Source organism: Schistocerca piceifrons, chromosome 2, assembly GCF_021461385.2.
Source record: "Schistocerca piceifrons isolate TAMUIC-IGC-003096 chromosome 2, iqSchPice1.1, whole genome shotgun sequence".
NCBI classification, from domain to species: Eukaryota; Metazoa; Arthropoda; class Insecta; order Orthoptera; family Acrididae; genus Schistocerca; species Schistocerca piceifrons.
The window spans coordinates 478,185,815-478,208,889 of record NC_060139.1 but is presented as its reverse complement, the minus strand read 5'-3'; the positions used below and the strand labels follow the sequence as shown (position 1 = coordinate 478,208,889).

Here is a 23,075-nt window from a genome sequence, read left to right as displayed (position 1 = left end):
AGTGTAAAGGAGAGCAGTGACTCAGTGATTAAGTAGAAGGAATTGATTTCAAATCCCAACCCATCTTGATTCAAGTTATTCAGGTTTCACCTAAATAGCTTCAGGTAAATGCTCTGTTGGTTTGGTTAATAAGACCATGATGAATTTCAACAACATTATCTGCCTCAGAAGACGCAAGTGTTGTGAGACACAAGTGTTGTCAGGACACTGGTTCTAAACATTTGATCTTCCAAATGACAACAAACACTGAGCAAAACAAAATTGCACAAGGCTCAGTTGTTTCAAACAGCATTAGTTCAAGTATGGGCATACCGGAAAACCATGTTAAATGCCAGCATTTCTGTTAAAAGTCGTGTTAGTGTGGGAGACTTTTAATGTCCTTCAATTGCAACATGGAAACATGCTGAAAGATTGCAGAAAAGAATTGAAGACAAGAAGAATGGGAATCAAAGTGTTTAAACGTAACTAAACTCCAGATGTTTCAAAAGATTGTGCCTTTTGGATAAGATACCATCAAATTTGTATTTCACTTGTCAAAATGTATCCGTGAATGTAAAGTGCTTATGAGCAGACCTAATCTAGATCTGCACTACATTAGCTGTTGGTACATTATTCAGTATAATTTGAAAATAAGACAATGTTTCCTTAGCATCTTATCTGACTCGCATGACAAGTAAGCTTCAGTTGACCATGGTTGGCGTATTGAGCATCAAATGTTTTTGCATACTTGTCAATTGCCGCATAATTAATCTGAATTAATGTCAACATAGTATTGTACATATTGTACTATCTCTATGACAAAACAGTTTTTTATTAACTTATGTGTACCACTGAATACATTTTCATGGCAAACACTAACATTATAAAGTAGTTCAATATATTGTAAAGATGAGGTGACTTACCGAACGAAAGCGCTGGCAGGTCGATAGACACACAAACAAACACAAACATACACACAAAATTCAAGCTTTTGCAACAAACTGTTGCCTCATCAGGAAAGAGGGAAGGAGAGGGGAAGACGAAAGGAAGTGGGTTTTAAGGGAGAGGGTAAGGAGTCATTCCAATCCCGGGAGCGGAAAGACTTACCTTAGGGGGAAAAAAGGACAGGTATACACTCGCACACACGCACATATCCATCCACACATACAGACACAAGCAGACATATTTAAAGACAAAGAGTTTGGGCAGAGATGTCAGTCGAGGCAGAAGTGTAGAGGCGCGTTACAGGACTGGAGTAGGTGGTGGTGGGAGGGTGCATGGGACAGGTTTTGCATCGGGGGCGGTTACAAGGATGAGATCCATCCTTCATGAAATCCTCCCCACTCCGCCAAGAGTGTCTTTCCGCCGTCCACCTAACCTTCGTAACCTGTTAGTTCATCCCTATGAAATCCCCAAACCACCTTCCCACCCTCTGGCTCCTATCCTTGTAACCGCCCCCGATGCAAAACCTGTCCCATGCACCCTCCCACCACCACCTACTCCAGTCCTGTAACCCGGAAGGTGTACACGATCAAAGGCAGAGCCACGTGTGATAGCACCCACGTGATTTACCAACTGACCTGCCTACACTGTGATGCATTCTATGTGGGAATGACCAGGAACAAACTGTCCATTCGCATGAATGGACACAGGCAGACAGTGTTTGTTGGGAATGAGGATCACCCTGTGGCTAAACATGCCTTGGTGCACAGCCAGCACATCTTGGCACAGTGTTACACCGTCCGGGTTATCTGGATACTTCCCACCAACACCAACCTATCCGAACTCCGGAGATGGGAACTTGCCCTTCAGTATATCCTCTCTTCTCGTCATCCGCCAGGCCTCAATCTCCGCTAATTTCAAGTTGCCGCCACTCAACCTCACCTGTCTTTCAACAACTTCTTTGCCTCTACACTTCTGCCTCGACTGACATCTCTGCCCAAACTCTTTGTCTTTAAATATGTCTGCTTGTGTCTGTATGTGTGGATGGATATGTGCGTGTGTGCGAGTGTATACCTGTCCTTTTTTCCCCCTAAGGTAAGTCTTTCCGCTCCCGGGATTGGAATGACTCCTTACCCTCTCCCTTAAAACCCACTTCCTTTCGTCTTCCCCTCTCCTTCCCTCTTTCCTGATGAGGCAACAGTTTGTTGCGAAAGCTTGAATTTTGTGTGTATGTTTGTGTTTGTTTGTGTGTCTATCGACCTGCCAGCGCTTTCGTTTGGTAAGTCACCTCATCTTTGTTTTTATATATAATTTTCCCACGTGGAATGTTTCCCTCTATTATATTAATATATTGTAAACTACTTAAAATTAGAGTTTAGAATATATGGCTGTAAACATATGTAAATGGAAGTTTTCTTGGCTCGATATATGGGAAGAATATTTTTAGGTTTCCAACCAAGCTGACAATTGTATGGTATTTCAGTAATTGAATTCATCAGATACTGAAAACAATGGTCTTATGTGAGCTACAAATTTAAAATAAGCTGTACTGCGTTAGAAGGTGGCCATGTATAGAATACAGCAAGTCATTTTGGCTTTTATTAGCTAATAGACATTGCATAATAAAAATGCCCAACTAAATCTTAACTTGTGTTTGTTTAATTTGTCTTTTTCTTGAAACTAGACCTCCAATATCGTGCAGTTTGCCAAGCAGATTCGGTGTGTGTATTTGTTGGTTAATTGATTGCCCTTTCTATGAAGTGACCATCAGCTGCTAAACCTAATGAGGCAGTGTAGTGCTTTACGACCCAGGGCTTGTATGTGGGAGGGCAATAGTCAAAAACCTCATCCAAGCATTCCTTGGTCTTCCTAAATTGTTTAAGACAAATACTGTGATAGTTTCTTTGAAAGGGCAACACATATTTCCTTTCCTATCTTCGGCCAATCGAAGCTCATGCACCATCTGTAATGAACTTGTCATCTGTAGGACATTAAAGTCTAATCTTCCTTCTCTGAGTGCCAACAATTCAGTTGACTAACAAGAGCCTAATTTTCACAAAATGTATTAGCTTTTTCAACTGAGGGCAAGTGGCACGCTCCAGCAAAGACTGTTGTTGCAGCATTTGGCTTCTTTGGTCACCTGCTCTTCTGGATATTGCTCATTGGGAAGTTGGTAAGGATGTATACAGTGGCCACTTATCAATATGGGTTAATGTACCAAAAAGAATATTGTTAAAAAAGAAGCTACTTTGGTAGATGTTACACAGGGCAAATTGGATATTATTCCCAGTTTTTTTTTTTTTTTAATTTGGTGAATCACTTCACCACAGACGCACCCAAAAAGTCGCAGTAACCTCAGTCCCAGAATGACTCAGTTAGCTTAGATCTACATCTGCTTCTACTTGAATACTCTGCAAGTTACCATATGGTGCTTCGCTGAGGCTACTACTGGCATTTGCTAATGGAGCGAGAGAAAAAGTGTCAAGATTTTGCAGATGCCTGTCTCACTCACATGTACAATAAATTCATACTGCTGTTTACCCTCCAGAAATGGTTTTCCGTGGAGGAATATTTAATTAGCAATTTAACTATTTAAAACAATGGCATACAAACATTTATTGGATTGTCTTACCTATAATATGTGCTCTTATTGTTAGAAGATTATTATGTCAATGCCATGATTTATATTATAATTTATGGAATAGGAAAATTCTGGCTCTGATTCAGGATCAGTGGATTCAGGCATTTTCACTTACTGAATAATTTATATTTATAGTTGATAAAAATATGCATGTCACATTTTGTGTTCCTAGTATTGAATTCTCATTCTTCAAAATAATGTTTCTTCTCTGCAGAAGACACTGGAAAGAGAAGTACGGTCATGTGCAATGTTAATCATCTGGACAGATTGCGATCGTGAAGGGGAGAACATTGGCTTTGAAATAATTCAGGTGTGTTCCTCTGTGAAACCAAATCTGCGAAAATATAGGTTGGTATTTGTTTTTCTTGCCACTATATATGTTTACCTGTTTCACTTTTAATAATTTCTGGCTTTTCTTAGGGCTAAATTTTCTGAAATCACTGCTGCATCTGTGCATAGAGCAATACAGAATCTGGCAGAACCTAACAAACAAATCAGTGATGCGGTTGATGTACGCCAGGAGCTCGATTTGCGAATAGGTATGTCATATTAAATTTCTTTGACAATCCTTAGTTACCCCACCAATTTTCTTATAAACACTTTTTGTGACAGTAATGACCCTTTTTTACTTTTGTTAGTAAATGAGATGGAACAGTGATGAAAGACAATACTTGTCTTCAAAAAGAGGTGGATTGTAATCTTCTTTCAGGGATCTTTATTTGGGTTTTCCATTATTTCCTTCACTGTAAGTTCTGTGGTTGTACCTTTAATAAGATCACAAACAATATCTCCCAGAAATGACTATGCATTACCAAAGACTTCCCATTTCATGCTTCGTACTTACTCTTGGAATATACTATAACCATGCTACTTTGCTGCATTTGCTTGTACTGGGTTCCCTTGTTTCCAGTATGATTGGTGACACATCATATCATAAAGAGAGAGCCTCTTACATAAATGACCATCTTCTCAAGAGGCAGGCGTACGCAGGATCTGTGTTGGTAAAGGGGAACCTTGCCAAATGAAGCTACTGTAAGCTTATTTTACCACATTTTCTTGGCTGACCCTTCTTGTAAAATTGCAATACATTTGTATGATTTGATTACTCATGTCTATTGATGTTGTTCTCAGTACTCCTTCCATTGAATGCATTCTTTTTTGGCTGCTGAAAATGTTTTACTTCATGTCCTGGCTTTTATTGTCAATAGCTATTTTATTTGCATTAATTTGTACATGTCTTTTATTCTTTGCTGTTTCTTCTATTGGTTTTTATCATATTTACATTTGCTCACCCACTTCGTCTACATCTGCATATACGAGTACATGCATACTCCTAGCCAGTTCCTTTTGCAAAATGGGGGGGGGGGGGGGGGGGGGGAAAAAAAAAAAAAAAAAAAAAAAAAAAAACGGCTGTCTATATGCCTCTGTACAAGCCCTTATTTCTGTATTTCTGTTATCATGTCTTCATGGCCATTATGTGAAATATACATTGGCAGCAGTTGAATGTTTTGCAATCAGCCTCAAATGCTGGTTCTCTAAAGTTTCTCATAAGTGCCTCACAAAAAGAACATTATCTTCCTTGCAGGCGTCTCCATTTGAATTCACTTCCTCTGTACCGCTCAAGAGTCTTCTCGTATGATACCAAAGGAGGTGAAACAGCAGTTTAGACAATGGACTCTTATTTAGGGCAGTGATTCCAATGCACATCCAGCCACCCAGATTTAGGTTTTCTGTGTATTAAGACAAATGTTGGGATGGTTTCACTGAAAGGCCATGTCCGACTTCCTTTCCCAAACCTAACTTTGAGTTCACCTCTAATGGTGGAATGCTATACCCTAATCTTACTTCTTTTCTTTTTTTAATCACATGCCTAGTATCATCTAAAATCTGTCTTCTGGGCATAAATAGGATTTCTCCCATGAAAATATTTTGTGTTGAGCCACTATTTGCATTAAATGTCTCACACCATCTTTTGACAAGTCTGAAAGGTGTAGCCTCTTTTCAGCCTGCCTTACCTTGTTCTTCACCAGTTTTGTATCTTAAACTCGAACTCCAGGCATGAACATATAGAGAATTGATGTCACAAGATTAGAAAAATAGTTGACCAAGTACTGGATATGTACCTAGTAGGTCAGTTCATGGTGGGAGAGACACTCTGTGGTATACAGACTCTGTGCAGAAATAGCAACTACTGCACAGTTTGTGGCTGTAGATAAAGGTGTGTTAAATGAAACATATTTGGCTCTTAGATGGAAAATGTGTTATATGTTGAATGCCAACTATAGCAAAATCTTATTAAAAGACTTAAAAGACATCTCACAAAACCCCAAGAAATTTTGGTCTGCACCATGTTGAAATCTTATCAAGATCTGACTGAGTATTTATGCAGCTTCTCTCAGATAGTAATTCATTATAGATAACTGCATCATCTGCAAAAAACCTGATTTACTATTAATATTATCTGCAAGTTCATTAATATACAATACGACCAGCAAGAGTCCCAACACACTTTCTTGGGGTACATCCTAAGTTACTTCTACATCTGACGATGACTCTCCATCCAAGGTAACATGCTGTGTCCTTCATCAAAAAGTCCTCAATCCAGTAAAAAATGTCATTTGATACCCCATATGATCATACTTTTGACAATAAGCATAGATGCAGTACAGAGTCAAATGCTTTCCAGAAATCAAGAAACACTGTGTCTACCTGGTTGCCTTGATCCAAAGCTTTAAGTGTGTCATGTGAGAAAAGTGAGAGTTGGGTTTCACATGATTGATATTTACAAAAACCGTGCTGGTTGGCACTAAGGGGGTCATTCTGTTCAAGATACCTCATTATGTTTGAGCTCAGAATATGTTCTAAGATTCTGCAACAAATCAATGTCAAGGATATTGGATGATAGTTTTGTGGATCTCTTCTACTACCCTTCTCATAGATGGGTGCGACCCGTGCCTTTTTCCAAGAAGTGGGCATGGTTTTTTGTTCAATGGATCTACGATAGATTATAGTGAGAAGAGGGGATAACTCAGTTGCAAACTCAGTACAGGGATTCCATCGGGGCCAGGAGCTTTGTTCAATTTTAATGATTTCAGCAGTTTCTCAATACCATTGACACTAATACTTATTTCATTAATCTTTTCAGTGGTATGAGGATTCAATTGGGGCATTTCTCCTGGGTTTTCCTTTATAAAGGAAAATTTGAAAACGGAGTTAAGCATTTCTGCTACCCTCAGTTTCAGTTCCTGTCTTATTCGCTAGGGACTGGACACTAACTTTTGTGCCACTAACAGTCTTTACATACAGAATTTCTTTGGCTTTTGTGAAATGTCATTTGGCACTATTCTGCTAAGTAGTCATTGAAGGCATCACACATTGCTCACTTGACAGACTTGTTTCATTCAGTATCTATGTATCTATGGCCTTACGCTTTGTTTTACACCTATTATGCACTAATCTCTGTTTCTTTAGAAGTTTTTTTACAGTGTCCGTATACCATGGATGTTCCCTCCCATTATGAACTGTTGTACTGGGTACATATCTTTCCAGTGTGTAGTCTACTATTCTTTTAAACTTGAGCCAGAGTTCCCCTATTTGCTCCTGACCTGTGGTGAAGGTTTCAAGTTCCTCATTGAGATATAACACTATTGATTTTTTATCTAGTTTACTGGAGATTTTTTAGTTGTACTTTGGTAATCATTCTTGCCACAACCGCATCATGGTCACTGATATCAGTTTTGATGTGGACAACCTCAAAGAGGTCAGGTCTATTTGTTGCCATTAGATCAAGCATATTTCCATCACGAGTGGGGTTCCTAACTATCTGTTCTATGTAGTTTTCAGAGAAGGCATTTTGTAAAGTTTCACAGGATGTCCTATCACTCTCACCACTAACAGAACTGTAATTTCTCCAATTAATTGTTGGATGATTAAAGTCTCCACCGATGATTACAGTATGATTGGGAACAGACGTACAAGTGAACTGAAGTTTTCTGTGAAGTTTTCAGTTATGTCAGGAGATGAGCCTGGTGGGCGATAGAAGGAGCCAATTATCATTTTATGTCCACCGCTGATATTGTGTCTTGTCCAAACAATCTCACACACAGCGTCAATTTCTGTCGGAATGGATTTGAGTTTTTTGTCTACTGTGGCAAATACACTACCTCCATTTTTCATTTGTCTGTCCTTTCGATATACACTCAAATTTTCACCAAAAATCTCACTGCTGTCAATTTCAGCTGTCAGTCAGCTTTCTGTATGTAGTATTATATGAGTTTCACTGCTTTTGATGAGCTCGTCAAGTTCTGGCACTTTGTTGTGAATGCTTCGACAGTTTACCATTAGGGTTTCAGTACACTCATCTGTGGGAGTCATTTCTTTCGATCTTACACTGATACTTCTGAGTTTCTGTGTTTGAAAAAAGCATTCACAGTGGGGCTGCATTTTGACAGGTGCAATGTATTACACCCTATGGCGCAAGTCCAGGAAGTCGCAGCCTAGCTTGCCACAGAACTTTCGAAGTCTCCGGTTCAGTCCTTCCACTCAGCTTAGAACCAAAGGGCCACGATCAGGTGTGGGGACAATGCTGCAAATTGTGAGCTTCATTGAAACTTCACATCCAAGGCTGGTCTTCTCACCCCTCTCTGCCAGTTGCTGAACTGATGCAAGAATGACTTTGGAGCCCAGACAACATGAATCATTTGTTCCAATGTGCACCACAATCTGCAGTTGGTTGCATCCTGTTTCCTCAGTAGCTGCTGGAATAGCCTCTTCAACATGTTGAGTGAGACCCCCAGGTGTACACCCTGGGTGCACCTGACGTCCTTTTGTGTCCCTTGCTGCCATTTCCATAAGGGTTACCATCATTCGCTGTACATTCGAGCTGCCTACGATTAACAGACCCCTACCCTTTCGGGTTTGCCTCCTCCTGACAGTGACAAAACAGGTTTCCGCACAACAGGTGAAGTGAGTCCCACTGTTTCAGTTTCAGTGAAAGACGGCACCTCAAACTTGGTGGTTAGGGGGATCGGTACAACAACCTGAGTCCTCCCCAGTGCCCGTCCACACTGTACAGGATGCCTAGGTCTACCATTGGCACACCACTCGCAGCCAAGTTGACTGGTAATGATAGATCCTGTGCTTTCTGCAGAGGAGACAGGATCCACAGGAGAGGATAGTACTTGAGGTATCTCTGTTACAGGCATCACAGGTACATGACTCTTGGGAGCTCTTCCAACACACCGATTTGCGGCAGCTGTCAATCATTTGACAGTAGTAAGGGCAATTTCCAGCTGCTTACAAGTCTCAACCAATTCATCCCGTGTTTGGAATCAGCATTCACAGTGGGTCTGCATTTTGGCTGGTGCAATGTATTACAAGGCAGTGAACAAAGCAATGTAAATTAAACCTGCTGATTATCTTTTAATCTGTGGAGCTGAAAAGTTGCTAATTTCCCAGAAGAATTGGAGCAGATACACAAAATGAGATTTATGTTAAGGCAACACAGAAATTACTAGTTTCCTAAAATGTTTTGATGTTAATTATAGTTGTTAGCAAACTTGAAAACTGAGTTAATGTACAATAAATGCAGATAACATATTGAGCTACTTCTCTTAAGGGAAAACTAGATGTAACACAAAATGTTAGGTGGAAAATCTGCTACAGTAACTAAATAACAAGCCCCAATTTGTTACAAATTGTTTGTAGATTATACAAAGGACAGTGGTAGCTTCTGAAAATTCTCAAAAATACACATTTATGTGCATTCATATACAGTGAAATTCAGGGGTGATGTATACTTTGGCTGAACTGTGAACCACAAATGTTGATTTGCTATTAATTAAATTACGTATCCAAAACACTAGTACCACTGACTTACAAAGATATAGTTTTGTAAACCTCTGAAAATTCTGAAACTAACCTATTCCTCACATAATTGCACAATGAAATTAGAGAAAGATTGTTTTGAATGAGGATAGGCCTACAGTTCTTAAAAATTTTAAAAGAGCGCAATTTAGTTTAAGACTACAATTGATGATAACAATACTAGTTTATTGCGGCACTTGTGAATGTTCAAAATTTCACAGTACAAATGGGTATTGATACAATCGATGAAAGATTATGCAGAAGAAGCGATGAGAAGAGTAAAATATGTGAATATAGAACTTTAAATTGACACATGTACAAGCGGTCTCACCCAAGGGAAAATTCTCAAGTCGGCTTTTATATTTAAATAGATGTGCATATTGCACAGATTTTTGTGTAGCTAATTCTGTGCACACTTCTATGCCGGTGTGCTGAAGAAGTAAGGATATCTCAACCAAAATTGCTAAAATTTGCATCACCGACAAAACACATCTTCTGCCTGTTGCAGCGAACAATAATGCGCTGTCCTGTATAGTTGATGTCCAAGTGTTGTAGAATCTGAGGGAGTGTTCTGTGCTCAAACATAATGAGGTATCTCAAGCAGAATGACCTCCTCTATGTCGAACAGAATGGATTCAAAATTGGTCCTTGGAACCCAATTAGTGCTTTGAGACATTCAGAAAGGCACGAATGAAGAAAATCAGGTAGGTATAGTACCACACCAACATCTTTCAATGGAAGTACGAGGGCACGCTGAAAAGTAATGCCTCTGTTTTTTTATGTGAAAACTTTTAAAGTGCTTTTAAATAAAACAAATGTTATTAACATTGTACATTTTTATTCTTTATGTCTGTGTATTTGGAGCCCATTGCCGTTAGAGTGCTCCAAATTGTAGTGTGTAACATGGTGGTGTGTGTGGAACTATGTTGGTGCATGAAAACAGTGTGCTGTAATCGAGTTTGGAATTTGAAAGGTTCCTCCAGACATGGAGCACCCTCTCCTTCAACATGACAATGCCAGACCACACATGAGTGCTGCAACATCTATGACAATCTGACTCCTTGGGTTCACTGCCATCAATCGTCTTCCATACAGTTATCGAAACAGCAAAATGTGATACAGCCTTTTGAGGACTTCATTTTCATAGTGATGAAGTGGTGCAAGCAGACATTAGGTTGTGGCTCTGACAAAGTCAAACATTCTGCAGTAACAGTATCAACAAACCGGTCTCTCGTCGAGAGAAAAGTGTTCATCACCTCCTGAGACTTTGAAGAATAAAGAATGAGAATGTCAGTAATGTTTGTTTTATTTAAAGAACTTTAGGTGTTTTCACATAAAAAAATGGAGACATTACTTTTCAGCATGCCCTTGAACCACCATACGGTATATCAAACAAAATTTGTGACTAAAGAGGGAGTTTATTGATAGGGAGGATGCAGCACATTATCTTGGGTGGTGACTCGTCGACAGTTGTAGAAGTAACTTCAGACATATCTCAGGGAAGTGTGTTTGGATCATCGCTGCTCATGTTCTTTGTTAATAACCTCAGACTTTTTGCATATTGTCCAGCTAACTGTCATGAACTACTGTCTGAATTAAGCTACAAAAATATTGTCAGATTCTGATGAAATGTCAAAATGGTGCCTTGATTGTAACTTACTCTAAATATTCAGAAATGTAAAATAATGCACTTCACAAAATGTGAGAACATGATAATTTATGACTAAAATATCAGTAAGTCATAATCAAAATCAGTAAATTCATAAAAATATCTGGATGTAACAATTTTAAAAGTACCTGGGTGTGACAGTTTGAGGGGAAATAAAATTGAATGTTCACACAAACTCATCAACGGTAAAACATTTGATAGACTTCAGTCCCTTGGCAGCGCACTTGCACAGTGCAATCAGTCTACAAAGAAGACTGCTTACAAAACATTTGTGCATCCCCCCTTAGAATATTGCTTAAGTCTGTGGGTTCTATACTAAATAAATCTAATTCGGGATATTGTCATATAAAAAGAAAGTAAGAATGAATGGTGACAGGTCCGCTTGACTCACAGGAGAGTGTCATGGGAATGCTGGCTGTCTCAGCTTGAAGAGAGATGCCAGACAAAAGTCTGCTTACAAAGTTTCATGAGCCAGTATTTAGTGAGGAATCCAAGCAAATTGTTGCTTTATGGAAAATGTTTTATATAATCTCAAAAATTAAAAAAACTAGTAGAGCTAAACCAGAGACATTATCACATTTTGCTGTTTCGATAACAGACTGGAATATTTTACACGACTGGTCATAATAGTTGTTTAATTCTGTTTGTATTCTGGCAAGATATTGTAATCCAATGTATTACCAGTTCCTTGTCTTTGCTTACTCATGTTATTGTTCTGGGAAGAGGAAAACAGGACATAGAAAATAACAAGACTCTTTCCTTTCCCACTTGCCCAGTGGCTGAGCCCGCAGTCTAGCTTGAACTGAAATAATGAAGTTCTGGTTTCTGTATTGGTTTACATGAACCCTCACCTCATCCCTCAAATTTCATCTGTATATCTCTTCTTATAGGTGCTGCGTTTACTCGGTTCCAAACGCTTCGACTGCAGAAGGTTTTTCCTGAAAAACTCAGTGATTCATTGATCAGTTATGGAAGCTGTCAGTTCCCAACTCTTGGATTTGTAGTTGAGAGATACAAGGCTGTTGACAGTTTTGTCCCTGAACTCTTCTGGAAAATTTCTGGTAAGAGATTTTTGTTGCTTAGTTGTTGTTATTTCTTCATTGCTAAGATTATTTTCATATATTGACAATCTGTATTGGTTTAATGGTGAGTGATTTTTGTTGTAATTATTGTGACAGGGATTTTGTTTATTTTGAAACTAATTGCATGCTAACTAAAGAAATCAGTAATATGAACTTATTAAAAAAATCTTATGTACGAAAACAATTTTTAAACAGTGGTAACGTTGTTGTTGTTGTGCATAGTATTATTAAATTGTTACTAAATAGTTGTGGTTTTACTCCAAGGAAACTAATAATATTTTCACCACATTCAATCTGCAATTTATCCACAGCTCGTGATCTAGCGGCTAGTGTTGCTGCCTCTGGATCACGGGGTCCTGGGGACTGGGTGTTTGTGTTTGTCCTCATCATTTCGTGATCATCATCATTCATGATAGTGTCTAAATTGGATTGCGTAAAACAACTGGACAGTGTAAAAATTGGGACTTTGTATGGGCGCTGATGACCGCCCAATTGAGTGCTGCACAAACCAAACATCATCATCATCAATCTGCAATTTAATTTGAATTATTTGCTTAAGTACCATTTGCACAGAAGAAAAACTGCTTCATAACTGAAGCAACATATAAATTAACAATGATCAAAAAAACTCATTTCTCAAATAACGTTCATCTTTACATTTCTCTTGTTGAGAACATTTTCTGATTGACTTTTCTATTTACATTTTCACTCTTCTTGTTGAGAACATTTTGTGGTTGATTGTCCCATTTTGCACTCTGTATTTTGACAATTGACTCTGTTGTATTCATCAGGTGCTCTGCCAGCCAGTCCAGGCAGTGAACACACACAAGACTACTACTCAGAGCACACAAAGGAGACAGCTAGCTCACTCATAAAGTGGTTGTTCATAAAATAGGATTGTCAACTTGATTACAAACCCTAAAGCAGACTATCAGTCAGTTGTGCCAAGAGAACTTCATAAACTTCATTTACAAAAATCTTTGTACCAGTAATATTGATTTTACTTCAGTTATTTTTTTTTTTTTTCCAATGAATACATTTGTAATCCAACATTATACATTTTAAAATTGTACTTTCTCCTTGGACCCACCTGTGTTAGTATCTTATACCTCTTTGCTGTATTGATGATCTCAACATTTGGAGAAAAAAACACTATATTTGCCACTTGTTTTTCTAATGTTTGTTATTTATATGTTTTTATCATTGTTGGTTACATTATCATTTTCTTTTTCGAGGTGTTTTTTATATCTGTACTCATTTACGTAGCTCAGTTATCGTTCTTCTGGCTTTGTCAGCACTTTCCGCTGTTGCCTTTTTCACTGGTGGATGCAATAGTATAGTTCTTTTTAACAGACTGCTAAGACAGCCACAGTCTTATTATTCCTCATGCAATTTTAGTTTGTTCATAATGATTTCCCCACATGTATGCATTCTTTAATAAAGATATAATAGTAACACACTAACTTATACCCATCTTTTTGCTAAGTTATTGAAGTTTAACTTGTACATCAATACTGTCATCTTATTTATTACAACAGATTCCTCAATGTACTCCTTGTGTTGCCATTGAGCTTTCACAGTGTAGTTGGAAACTACATTTAGATTTATAACAAATAGATATGTTAGTAATCTTCAAATATTTTTAAATGTTTGGAGCTTATTTTTTCTCAAGCTCAAGAAGCAGGTTTCTTCTATTTATTTGTATGTGACACTTTTTTAAATAATGTGTAGGGAGCTAAAAATGTAGCATATATTTTCAGCAAAATTTAATTTTTTTTTTTAAAAGGTCAGACATACGAAATGAAAAGGTTGTTGCTACGTGTACCTAAAGACAATGCCTCACTACTTTGAAATAACTTTATAACTTTTTGATGATTGGGGAGCTTTCTGACTGGAATGTTTGCTTTTGCAAAAACTTTAACAATTTGTTTCTGTAGTGGTCTTTGCTTGTATTCTTCTTTTGGCTCTGTTTCTTTCAACAAATGATTGTTTCTGTTGTGAAGCTGCAGCATTTTCCTGCCAGTGTATTTAGTGCTTCACTGATTTAGGGTGTTTCTTGTCACTACTTTTTCCCCACCAATTTCATATTTACAAATGTGCAGAATATTATTTTTTTTTCTTTTGTGGGCATTCAACCCACACTTGACAACATTAGAGATGGAACCAACAAGGTATTGAGCATAGAAGCAGAACCAAAAATAACTCTTATTTGCATGTAAGGTGAAAAATTTCATCATGGTCGAAATACGTTTAAAGGTATTGTTTTTTTGTCACTATAGTGCACAGTGTGGACACTATAAGCAGGCAGTTGGCCACTAATGTAACAAACTAGAATTATGGCTGCCAGAGGGGTGTGAAGCAGTGGAGCCCCAGCTCCTCCTTGCAGGTCAGCATCTGGCACCCATATTCTGCATTTCTGGGAAAGTCACAGGGATTGCTGGTCTCCTCTGGTGTTGTGAGGCTCATAATCGAACTACGTGATGAGCCAGGATCAATCTCTTCACTCATTTCAAAATAAGAGTAAAAACAATGAGCAATGCTTAACACAAAGCATTCTCTAACAGCTACTGCACAACTGCTTGCTGAAATTGGCAGTGTCGTAAACGAGGTAGTCCAGGCCCGACCTCTAATGGTACTCAACGCAACCGCAATTCAGAACACTTGCTCCCTAAAAACTGCCACATTAAAAAGACATCTGCATTATAACAGTTTAACTGGCAGGCAAATGTACATGTTTCTTCATTGTAAGATGATAGGTCCCATGGCTGTGTACTATGTACAATGCAGTATGTGGTGTGTATCTTAAACAGACCATCCAACCACCCATAATTGGTGTGGCACCAGTGCTTTGAGCACACTGATACCCTGTTGCATTCATGCACATTTTATTTTACAGATACATTCTAATACACATTATCTTTCAAAACTGACCTTTGCCAACAATGTGCTATACCAGTAATTGAAAACAGATTACATGCTTGATAGTTGGATGCACAAAAAAAAGCTATTTCAAATTACTTCTGATGAAATAGTTCATCTGGATACACTTAGCTGTGAAATAGCATCTATTAGGTAATGTTGCCTTTTTACATTTTCAGGCAGACTTCCCATCTGTATTTGCATTTATTACAAAATGCAAATTTTTCATGTCCCTAAATGTGTAATAATACTGATAAGAGTAGTAAAAGGCAACACATCCTTAAGGTTTGTAGGCTACTTATATCTTTGTGCTGTCTGTGTGGTGCTTTCTTGCCAATGCTGTTATTCTGTACACAATTAATGTTAGGTGGGGAGGGGGGGGGGGGTGGAAGGCGAAGAGAGAGAGAGAGAGAGAGAGAGAGAGAGGGGGGGGGGGGGAGAGCACATGAGAGCACATGCATGCAATACGTGTGTGTATGCACATACTTTCTTTGTTATGTACTTTATATGTAAGATGATGGTATTGTAGTAATATCTTATTACGAAAATGCCACCTGCGAAGACATTTTTACATGCTCAAAGCTGTTAATAGATTGTGTTAGGTGTTCAAATTATGCAAAAGTGTTGGAACATTGGTAAATATGGTGAATTAACACTGTTTATCCACGTGTTAATTTTGATATTTAAGGTATTTCTTTGGCTTAACATATGTTTTATTATTAGTTCATCTTAAAATCACAAATTTAGAAGTTGGTAAAACAAAAAAAGCCTTATTCATCAGATTAATTCACTTAGATTTATATGATGACCACCATTTTTAGCCACATATATTATTTGTTTTGGCTGTAATTAATGTGTTTGTACTTAACAATGCAGGAAAAGATAGATTGCTAATTACTATGAAGATGACGCATTAAGTTGCAGATAGGCACAATTAAAAGACACTTACACATTAGCTTTTGGCCACAGCCTTCATCACAGCATTCACACAAGCAGGCACACCTGATGCATACATAACCGCCAACACTCTCAGCTTGGACAAGAATGCATTTGTCACGTAGAATGGAAGCAGCAGTCTCGGAGGGGGGGGGGGTGGGGGGGCAGGTGGAAGGCATAGCAATGTACAGGCGAGGGAAGAGAAAAACTGTTGTTCTGGCAGAGTGCACAGGGACTATACTGCCAACAGAGTGTCGGGAGGTTGTGGGGCATGGAGCTGGGGAAAACGGGGTGAAAAAGTAGCGTAGCTGGGAAAGATGGACAGGCACATTGGCAGAGGATGGAAGACGAGACTGGGGAGGAGGTGATAGGACAGAGGGGCTGAAAACTGTTGGGTGGAGGGTGTGGGGTGCGGGCTTTCAATAAATGATGAAATGAAATGATGTTGGTGTGGCCCTTAACTACGTACCCTCAGTTTTGGCTGGTTTCATTGTCTAGGGGCTGGGATACGCAGTTGCCACATTAAAGGCCACATACTGCTGAGTCTACGGTATATGATAAGAATACACACATGAATCGAATGGTCGAAGGTTTCTACCACTTGGCAGTTGTGAGTTATGAATGTAACACACAAATTTATAAATGAAAGATTGCAATTAAATAAAATCTGCAGGTACTATCTTAACAACTTAAATGATGAGTACGATAGTAGAAGTACTTTTGAGAATGCGGTATATTTCTGCAAAACACTTAAATTGGTGTCGATGGTCCATCAATTAAATAAAATATAAGCTGAATAACAGGGAAACAATAGATTCCTACTGCACGTAATTAGTTGTGATCAACAACATAGCTCGCGAGATATTCACTTCTAAATGTACACTACGTCTTCACTGTAGAAACTTCAGAAATCTCACAAGTTCACAAGTCCGCACTCCGAAGTATTTCTATCTCTTGTGATCACGCACAAACCGCTCCACACTCCAAGTCTCTCTTGCGACCGTGCGTCTGTACCGTCCTGGCACTTCCCATCCCATACTGTCCAGCACACCTCACCCGAACTCACTTCCATCCAGTCTCCCCATTCACGAGCACTGTGATTGGCTACAGCGCTCGCGCCATGTCTTCATGCCAACGCACCCACACAAACATAATGAAACACATTCGAAGTATTGGATTTACATTTAAATAACTTGAAATTGTATATATATTCCTACAGCTGGACCATAAACACGCTCTAACACACATTATTAGATACATAAACAAATTAAACAAACATATATCAAAGGAATAGAACAAAAGGTAGGCCAGTAGCTTAATGTCTCTGTGCTTTCTATAACACAGTAAATATTTAACCAATTTCTTCATGAATGCTACATATCACATATAAACAAAGACCTAGATGAATAAATATATTTATAAGCATGCTGCTACTGTTTTTTCTTGTAACTATGCACTACTTATGGCCTGACGCGATCGATAGTAATTGGCCACTTTGACCTCCAATAACTCATGTACTATTTAAGTTACAAGCCTGTAATTCATACCAATTATCGTTTACACTAATAGCTTTTTAAAGACATGTAGATTGACGAAATAGGATGAACCATTTAGATTTTGGAAATTCGCTGCTGGGTGTTACTTGTATAATTTATTGTCAGATACTAAACTTTAAACTAATAAATATATTGAAAATCTGATTACACCACCAGAATTGTTGTGGAAATAATGGTAATGTACATGTTTCTTTTTGAGGTATCACAATTCATTTGGCTACTATTAATTTCTATACGAACTGTGAAATGTCTGCCATTAAGGTTTCACAAAATCTGCCATCTTTGGCCCTCCCGGCACTCAGCGTCACCAAGGAATTCCCAGCCACGTGCTCGATGGACCACGTGCTCCAGCCATTGTAAGGCACCACGCGGGTGCTAACGAGCTCGGCCCTGCTGCACAGCCTGAGCGGTGGCTGCCAACTCTTAACTTAGAATATTTCCAGGTCACCGCAACTTGCCCATTACCTCACAGGGGACAGTATGTTACCGTAGGTTGAGGCCGGGATGATTACGAGAACAGAGAATATGTTGTAAGGATAACTACCATCTGCGCAGTTCAGAAAATCTGGTGGTTGAGGGTAGGATCCAGATGTCTTAGATAGTGAAACAGCCATTCATATCACTCACATTATGTTTAGTTGCTTGTTGTGCCACAGGGCCACAGTTTGTCAGTGGCTGTTCACCCTGGTGGACATCTGGTATAGTCATACCAATATAAAAACCTGTGCATTGATTGCAGTAGAGCTGGTATATGACATGATTGCTTTCACAGGTGGACGAGCCTCTGATGGGGTAGAATAAGCCTGTGACAGGGCTGGAATAGGATGAGCTGGGTGGATAGATTGCGCAGGTCGTGCACCTTGGTCTTCCACAGGGATATGATCCTTGTGGCGAGGTGTTGGGATTGGGAGAGGCTTAGGGTGGTGAGCACCAACCAGGAGTAAGTGAAACTAAAGTAGTAAGTTACTAAGAGAGAAGGAAATCGGTGACTTCCAGTGTATAGTACTTAACTAAAGGAGTAAATTACTCCAGGAGTAAATTTTTCATTTACTTCCAAAGTAAGTTTTGTTTACTTCATCGCTGGTGGAGAGAACCATTGAAGAGTACACTACTACATTAGCAACTTAAGGAGGAAATAAGACCAAAATTTACTTCTAGGCAGTAGTAGGAGTAAAGTAAGAGAGTATGGTGCAATCTTTGAGTTGTGGGTTCTTAAGTGTCGAATTCTATGGATTACCTGGACTATGAAGAGTATATGGAGATGGAGGAAGAGGTGAACAACCCAAGAATGAGGGTTGTAATAGAGAGAAGAGACCCATTTGTGATGTATAGCGACAGTGATTTCAAAGAGCGGTATGGATTTCGTAAGAAGTCTTTTGAGTTGCTGCTTGGTATGCTGGTTACTGCAGCATAGTTCTGACAGAAACCGTGCTTTGTCTCTTAGGCTGCAACTCCTTTGTGGACTGCGAATCTTTTGCACAGGTAATTATCAAATCGTAGCAGGGGATCTCATTAATATCCATTGTACTACTGCTGGAAGAGCTTTTAACAGTATGTTATAGTGACCATGCTACAGGGCCAAGAAAATATATCAAGGAGCAAAAGGGAATTCTATCAAACTGGTGGTTTCTCAAATGTCATAGGGGCCATAGATTGTGTACATATACCCATACTTTGTCCTACTGGAGCACAAGCAGAATTACACAGTAATCACAAGAATTTCCTTTCTATCAATACAAAAATCATCTGTGTTGCCAATATGAAAATCTTGAGCATGGTAAGCCATTGGCCAGGAACCATGCACAATGCACACATATGGGACAATAGTAGAGTTGCTGCAGAATTTGAAAATGGACAGTATGATGGGTTGCTTGTTGGAGATAGTGGATATGCTCTCTCCAAACATCTTATGTCGCCTGTGTTCCGTGCCCATACAGGAGCTGAACAGTGCTACTATGGAGCCCATATTGCTACCAAATGTGTAATAGAGCGAGCATTGGTGTTTGGCACAAATGTTTCCAAATTCTCTCTAAAACAATGTGATTTAAACCAAACAAATTTGGGAATGTTATTGTGGCTGCTGCAATTCTGCACAACTTTGGAATAGAAGCTAGAAATATGTTTCACCCTGATGCTGTGGAGTGAATGACACTGAAAGATGTGCATTTCAGCCAGAAGCAGGTGCTGCAGGCCAAGCTGTCAAAACCTCTGTTATACTTAATTATTTTAATTAAACTTGTACTTAATTTGCTAGTAAAATTATAAGTTAGTGTATAGACTTTTTCTTCTTAAATGAATAAATAAGCCACCTGCTTGTCACTATTGCAGTGAAAAGTGACTCATTTTATTTATGTGTAATTTTATAGTTATGTTTTTTTTAGGGGATTAACATTCTCATTTTATTTCTTAACTGAGTTTACAAAGTCATATGATGTTTTAGTTATTCAAAAAAAAAAAAAAAAAAATTTCTTTTAAAATATTGCAAATTCAGATAAATATTAGAATGTGGTATTAACAAAAATTAGTACCGATCCTGAAATGATAAACACAAATATTATGCCATCAAAAAAGAAGAACATATTAACCATTAGAAAAAAATATCAAGGAAATAAAATATGTTTTATACATATGAATATGTTCTTATTCATTCATAAAAACCCAAATTTCTCGAGCACATTGGCTGAAGAACGGGAACCTGAAGTTTTCTGCATTACGTTGTTGAACCTATTTGTAATTTCCATTTTAAGGTGATGCTCTTTTTTCATGATTTCTCTTTGTCTTTCTGTTAATAACATTTTTGCATTGTATTCCTCTCGTATTAAATACATTTTTAGGAATGAAGCTCGTCTGCTTTTTTCAACAACTCTTAATTCTTCACTACAACCACACGTTCTCTCCCTCTTTTGCTGGGCGCTTCTTCTGATAAGCTCCCACCAGAGAATGCAGGCCAAGGTTAATGACTATGGGATAAAGTTCCACTTTCAGCAGTTTCATTGCTGCCTTCAGAACAGTTATCGTCATCAAAGTTGCTTGAAAGTATCACATTATCTTCAGATGTGTCATTGTCGTTAACTCCAGCTATCCCTTCGAAAACTTGTGCGATCATATCAACAACCTTTGGCTTATAACATCGGTCTTTGTCTCACCTACTCCATAGCCAGTTTGAAATTGTTCTCAATTACATTTACCTTTCATTTTCTTTGCTTTTGCTTTCATGTCCTTCCAGATTACTTTAAGCTGCTCTTGTGATGTTTGTGTTAGAGCTTCTGCATTGTATTTAACTTGCATTTTTCCCAAAGCATTCTTTTTCTGTTTTAGCATGTTGACAGCATGCTTCTTAGATTCAATAGTAGTTATGTACTTTTTCAATATTCCAGCAAACTGCCCTTTTTCATTTTATGGTATGTTTTTGAGTGTTTCTTGGCTACCTCCATATTGCTGCGAGCTCGTATCTCAAACTGGCTTTTAAATTAATACATGTCACTGACCAACAATGGACATTGGTAACAGTAAACAACGGGGTTAACAGTAGATTCATCCATTAATAACACATTTCTTTTTTGTAATATACATTTAGATTTTTCAATTTTAGTATTCAATTTAATAATACTTTCTAGGTTCTAAAATTATAGCAATGAACATAAATTATGCAAAAGGCAATGCAATAATGTTTGCTGACAATCAATATTTTCCGAGAGGGGACGTAATGCATGGTCCAGCAGTGTGCAGAAAAGACTTACTTCTTTAGTAAAAAGGCATTGCTACTTAAGTGCCCCTATCTGTGCTGGAGATTTGTTTGTATACCTTCACTTCAAATGAGAAGTAGTATGGTAACACACTGTCCCCACGCCCTCCAAGCAACAGTTTCCACCCCTCCATCGTATTTATAACAGAATAACCGTTTGACATAATAAGTTACATTTGATGCCGTTACACAGGTTAGTGTTACTAGTTTTTTTTTAAAGACCACTTACATTAGTAAACTTCAATGTGTGCCCCCTTGGTAGCTTGGAGAATGTCGTGGTGGTATTCCAGTTCCTGCCAGGTGTTTTGTAACATGTGTTCTGTCACAGTACCCACAGCAGCTTGTATCGTAGCCTTAAGTTCGTCGACTTCAGAAACTGGTGTGATGAAGACTCTATGCTTGATATAGCCCCAGAAAAAAAAGTCAAGGGGCATAATGTGCAGGATGGCCAGGGTGTTGGACCATTCCTTCCAATCCACTGATCCAGACATTACTCCCCTCTCCAGACATTACACCCCTTGACTTTTTTTATGGGTCTGTAGCAAGGACAGAGTCTTCGTCACACCAGTTGCTGATGTTGACAAACTGAAGGCTAGGATACAAACTGCTGTGAGTACTGTGACAGAGCGCATGTTACAAAACACCTGGCGGGAACTGGAATACTGCCTCGACATTCTCCATTCTCTGAGCTACCAACGGAGCATACGTTGAGGTTTACTAACATAAGTGGTCTTAAAAAAAAACTAGTAACACTAACCTATGTAATGGCATCAAATGTAGTTTATTATGTCAAATGGTTATGCTGTTATAATTTTATAATCAGGGCAAGACTTCGTGCTCACCCTGTACTATGATGTTTCTAACTCAAGTCATCTTTAAGGAATACAGAATTTTCTGATGTGCAATGACAAGGAGGACTTCTTTGTGTCTGAGGGTTTTCAGGCAGAGTGTGTTGATGCTGATTCCCAAGATGAGGTGGAAGAACATGAAGGTGATTCGGTAACGGTAGAAGATGATGAGGACTGATGAATATGAAGGGGGGAGAGGGAGGGGGGGAGGGGCCATTGCAAGGGATTTCATATCATCGGGCATCTCCTTGGAGTTGTAAGAAGTGCAAAGAACATGTAAGCTGCAGTTGAATATTGAAATAATTTGTTTGCTGATGACATCCTTTCTTTGACTGTAACAGGTACACAAATCAATATACTCACAGTACCAAAGATTGTTTCTCCAGAGAGATGGACATCTGTTCTACAGATCGCATTGAACTATGGGCTTTCATTGCCTTATTGCACCTAGCAGGAGTGTATAGTGGGAATCATCTAAGTTTGGTGGAACTCTGAAGGACCAAAAGTAGTGGTGTTGAATAATTCAGTCTTGTGATGAATCTGAAACAGCTTAAGACCTTGATACATTGCCATCACTTTGGTGTCTGAACAACTGAATCCCAACAGAAATGATTAGAATGCCTTGGTCTGACTTGTGACATGTTTGAAAAGTTCATGGAAAATTGCCAGAAGAGCTATTGCTTTGAACATAATGTTACAGTTGGTGAAATGTTTCCAAGTTTTTGTAATAGATGTGTTTTCAGCAGTACATACCTTCAAAAATAAGCAAATATGGATTAAAATATTTTGCACTTGTTGATTCTGCACATTAATAATACTACCTGAGATTGATATTGATGATATGCACAGTATATTGAGGAAGACTGCAGAGCTGTAACAATATTGACACTCCT

General features: G+C 38.6%; 1 protein-coding gene across 1 annotated transcript in view; it reads left to right on the top strand.

The window, feature by feature from the left end:
* Positions 1 to 23,075, top strand: part of LOC124776834 (DNA topoisomerase 3-alpha) — a 177,952-nt gene that overhangs the window by 14,348 nt on the left and 140,529 nt on the right. Inside the window, exons 3-5 of the mRNA XM_047252000.1 lie at positions 3,777 to 3,910; positions 3,983 to 4,101; positions 11,987 to 12,157. Coding sequence (XP_047107956.1) covers positions 3,777 to 3,910; positions 3,983 to 4,101; positions 11,987 to 12,157 — 424 coding nt within the window. The remainder of the gene's footprint in view (positions 1 to 3,776; positions 3,911 to 3,982; positions 4,102 to 11,986; positions 12,158 to 23,075) is intronic.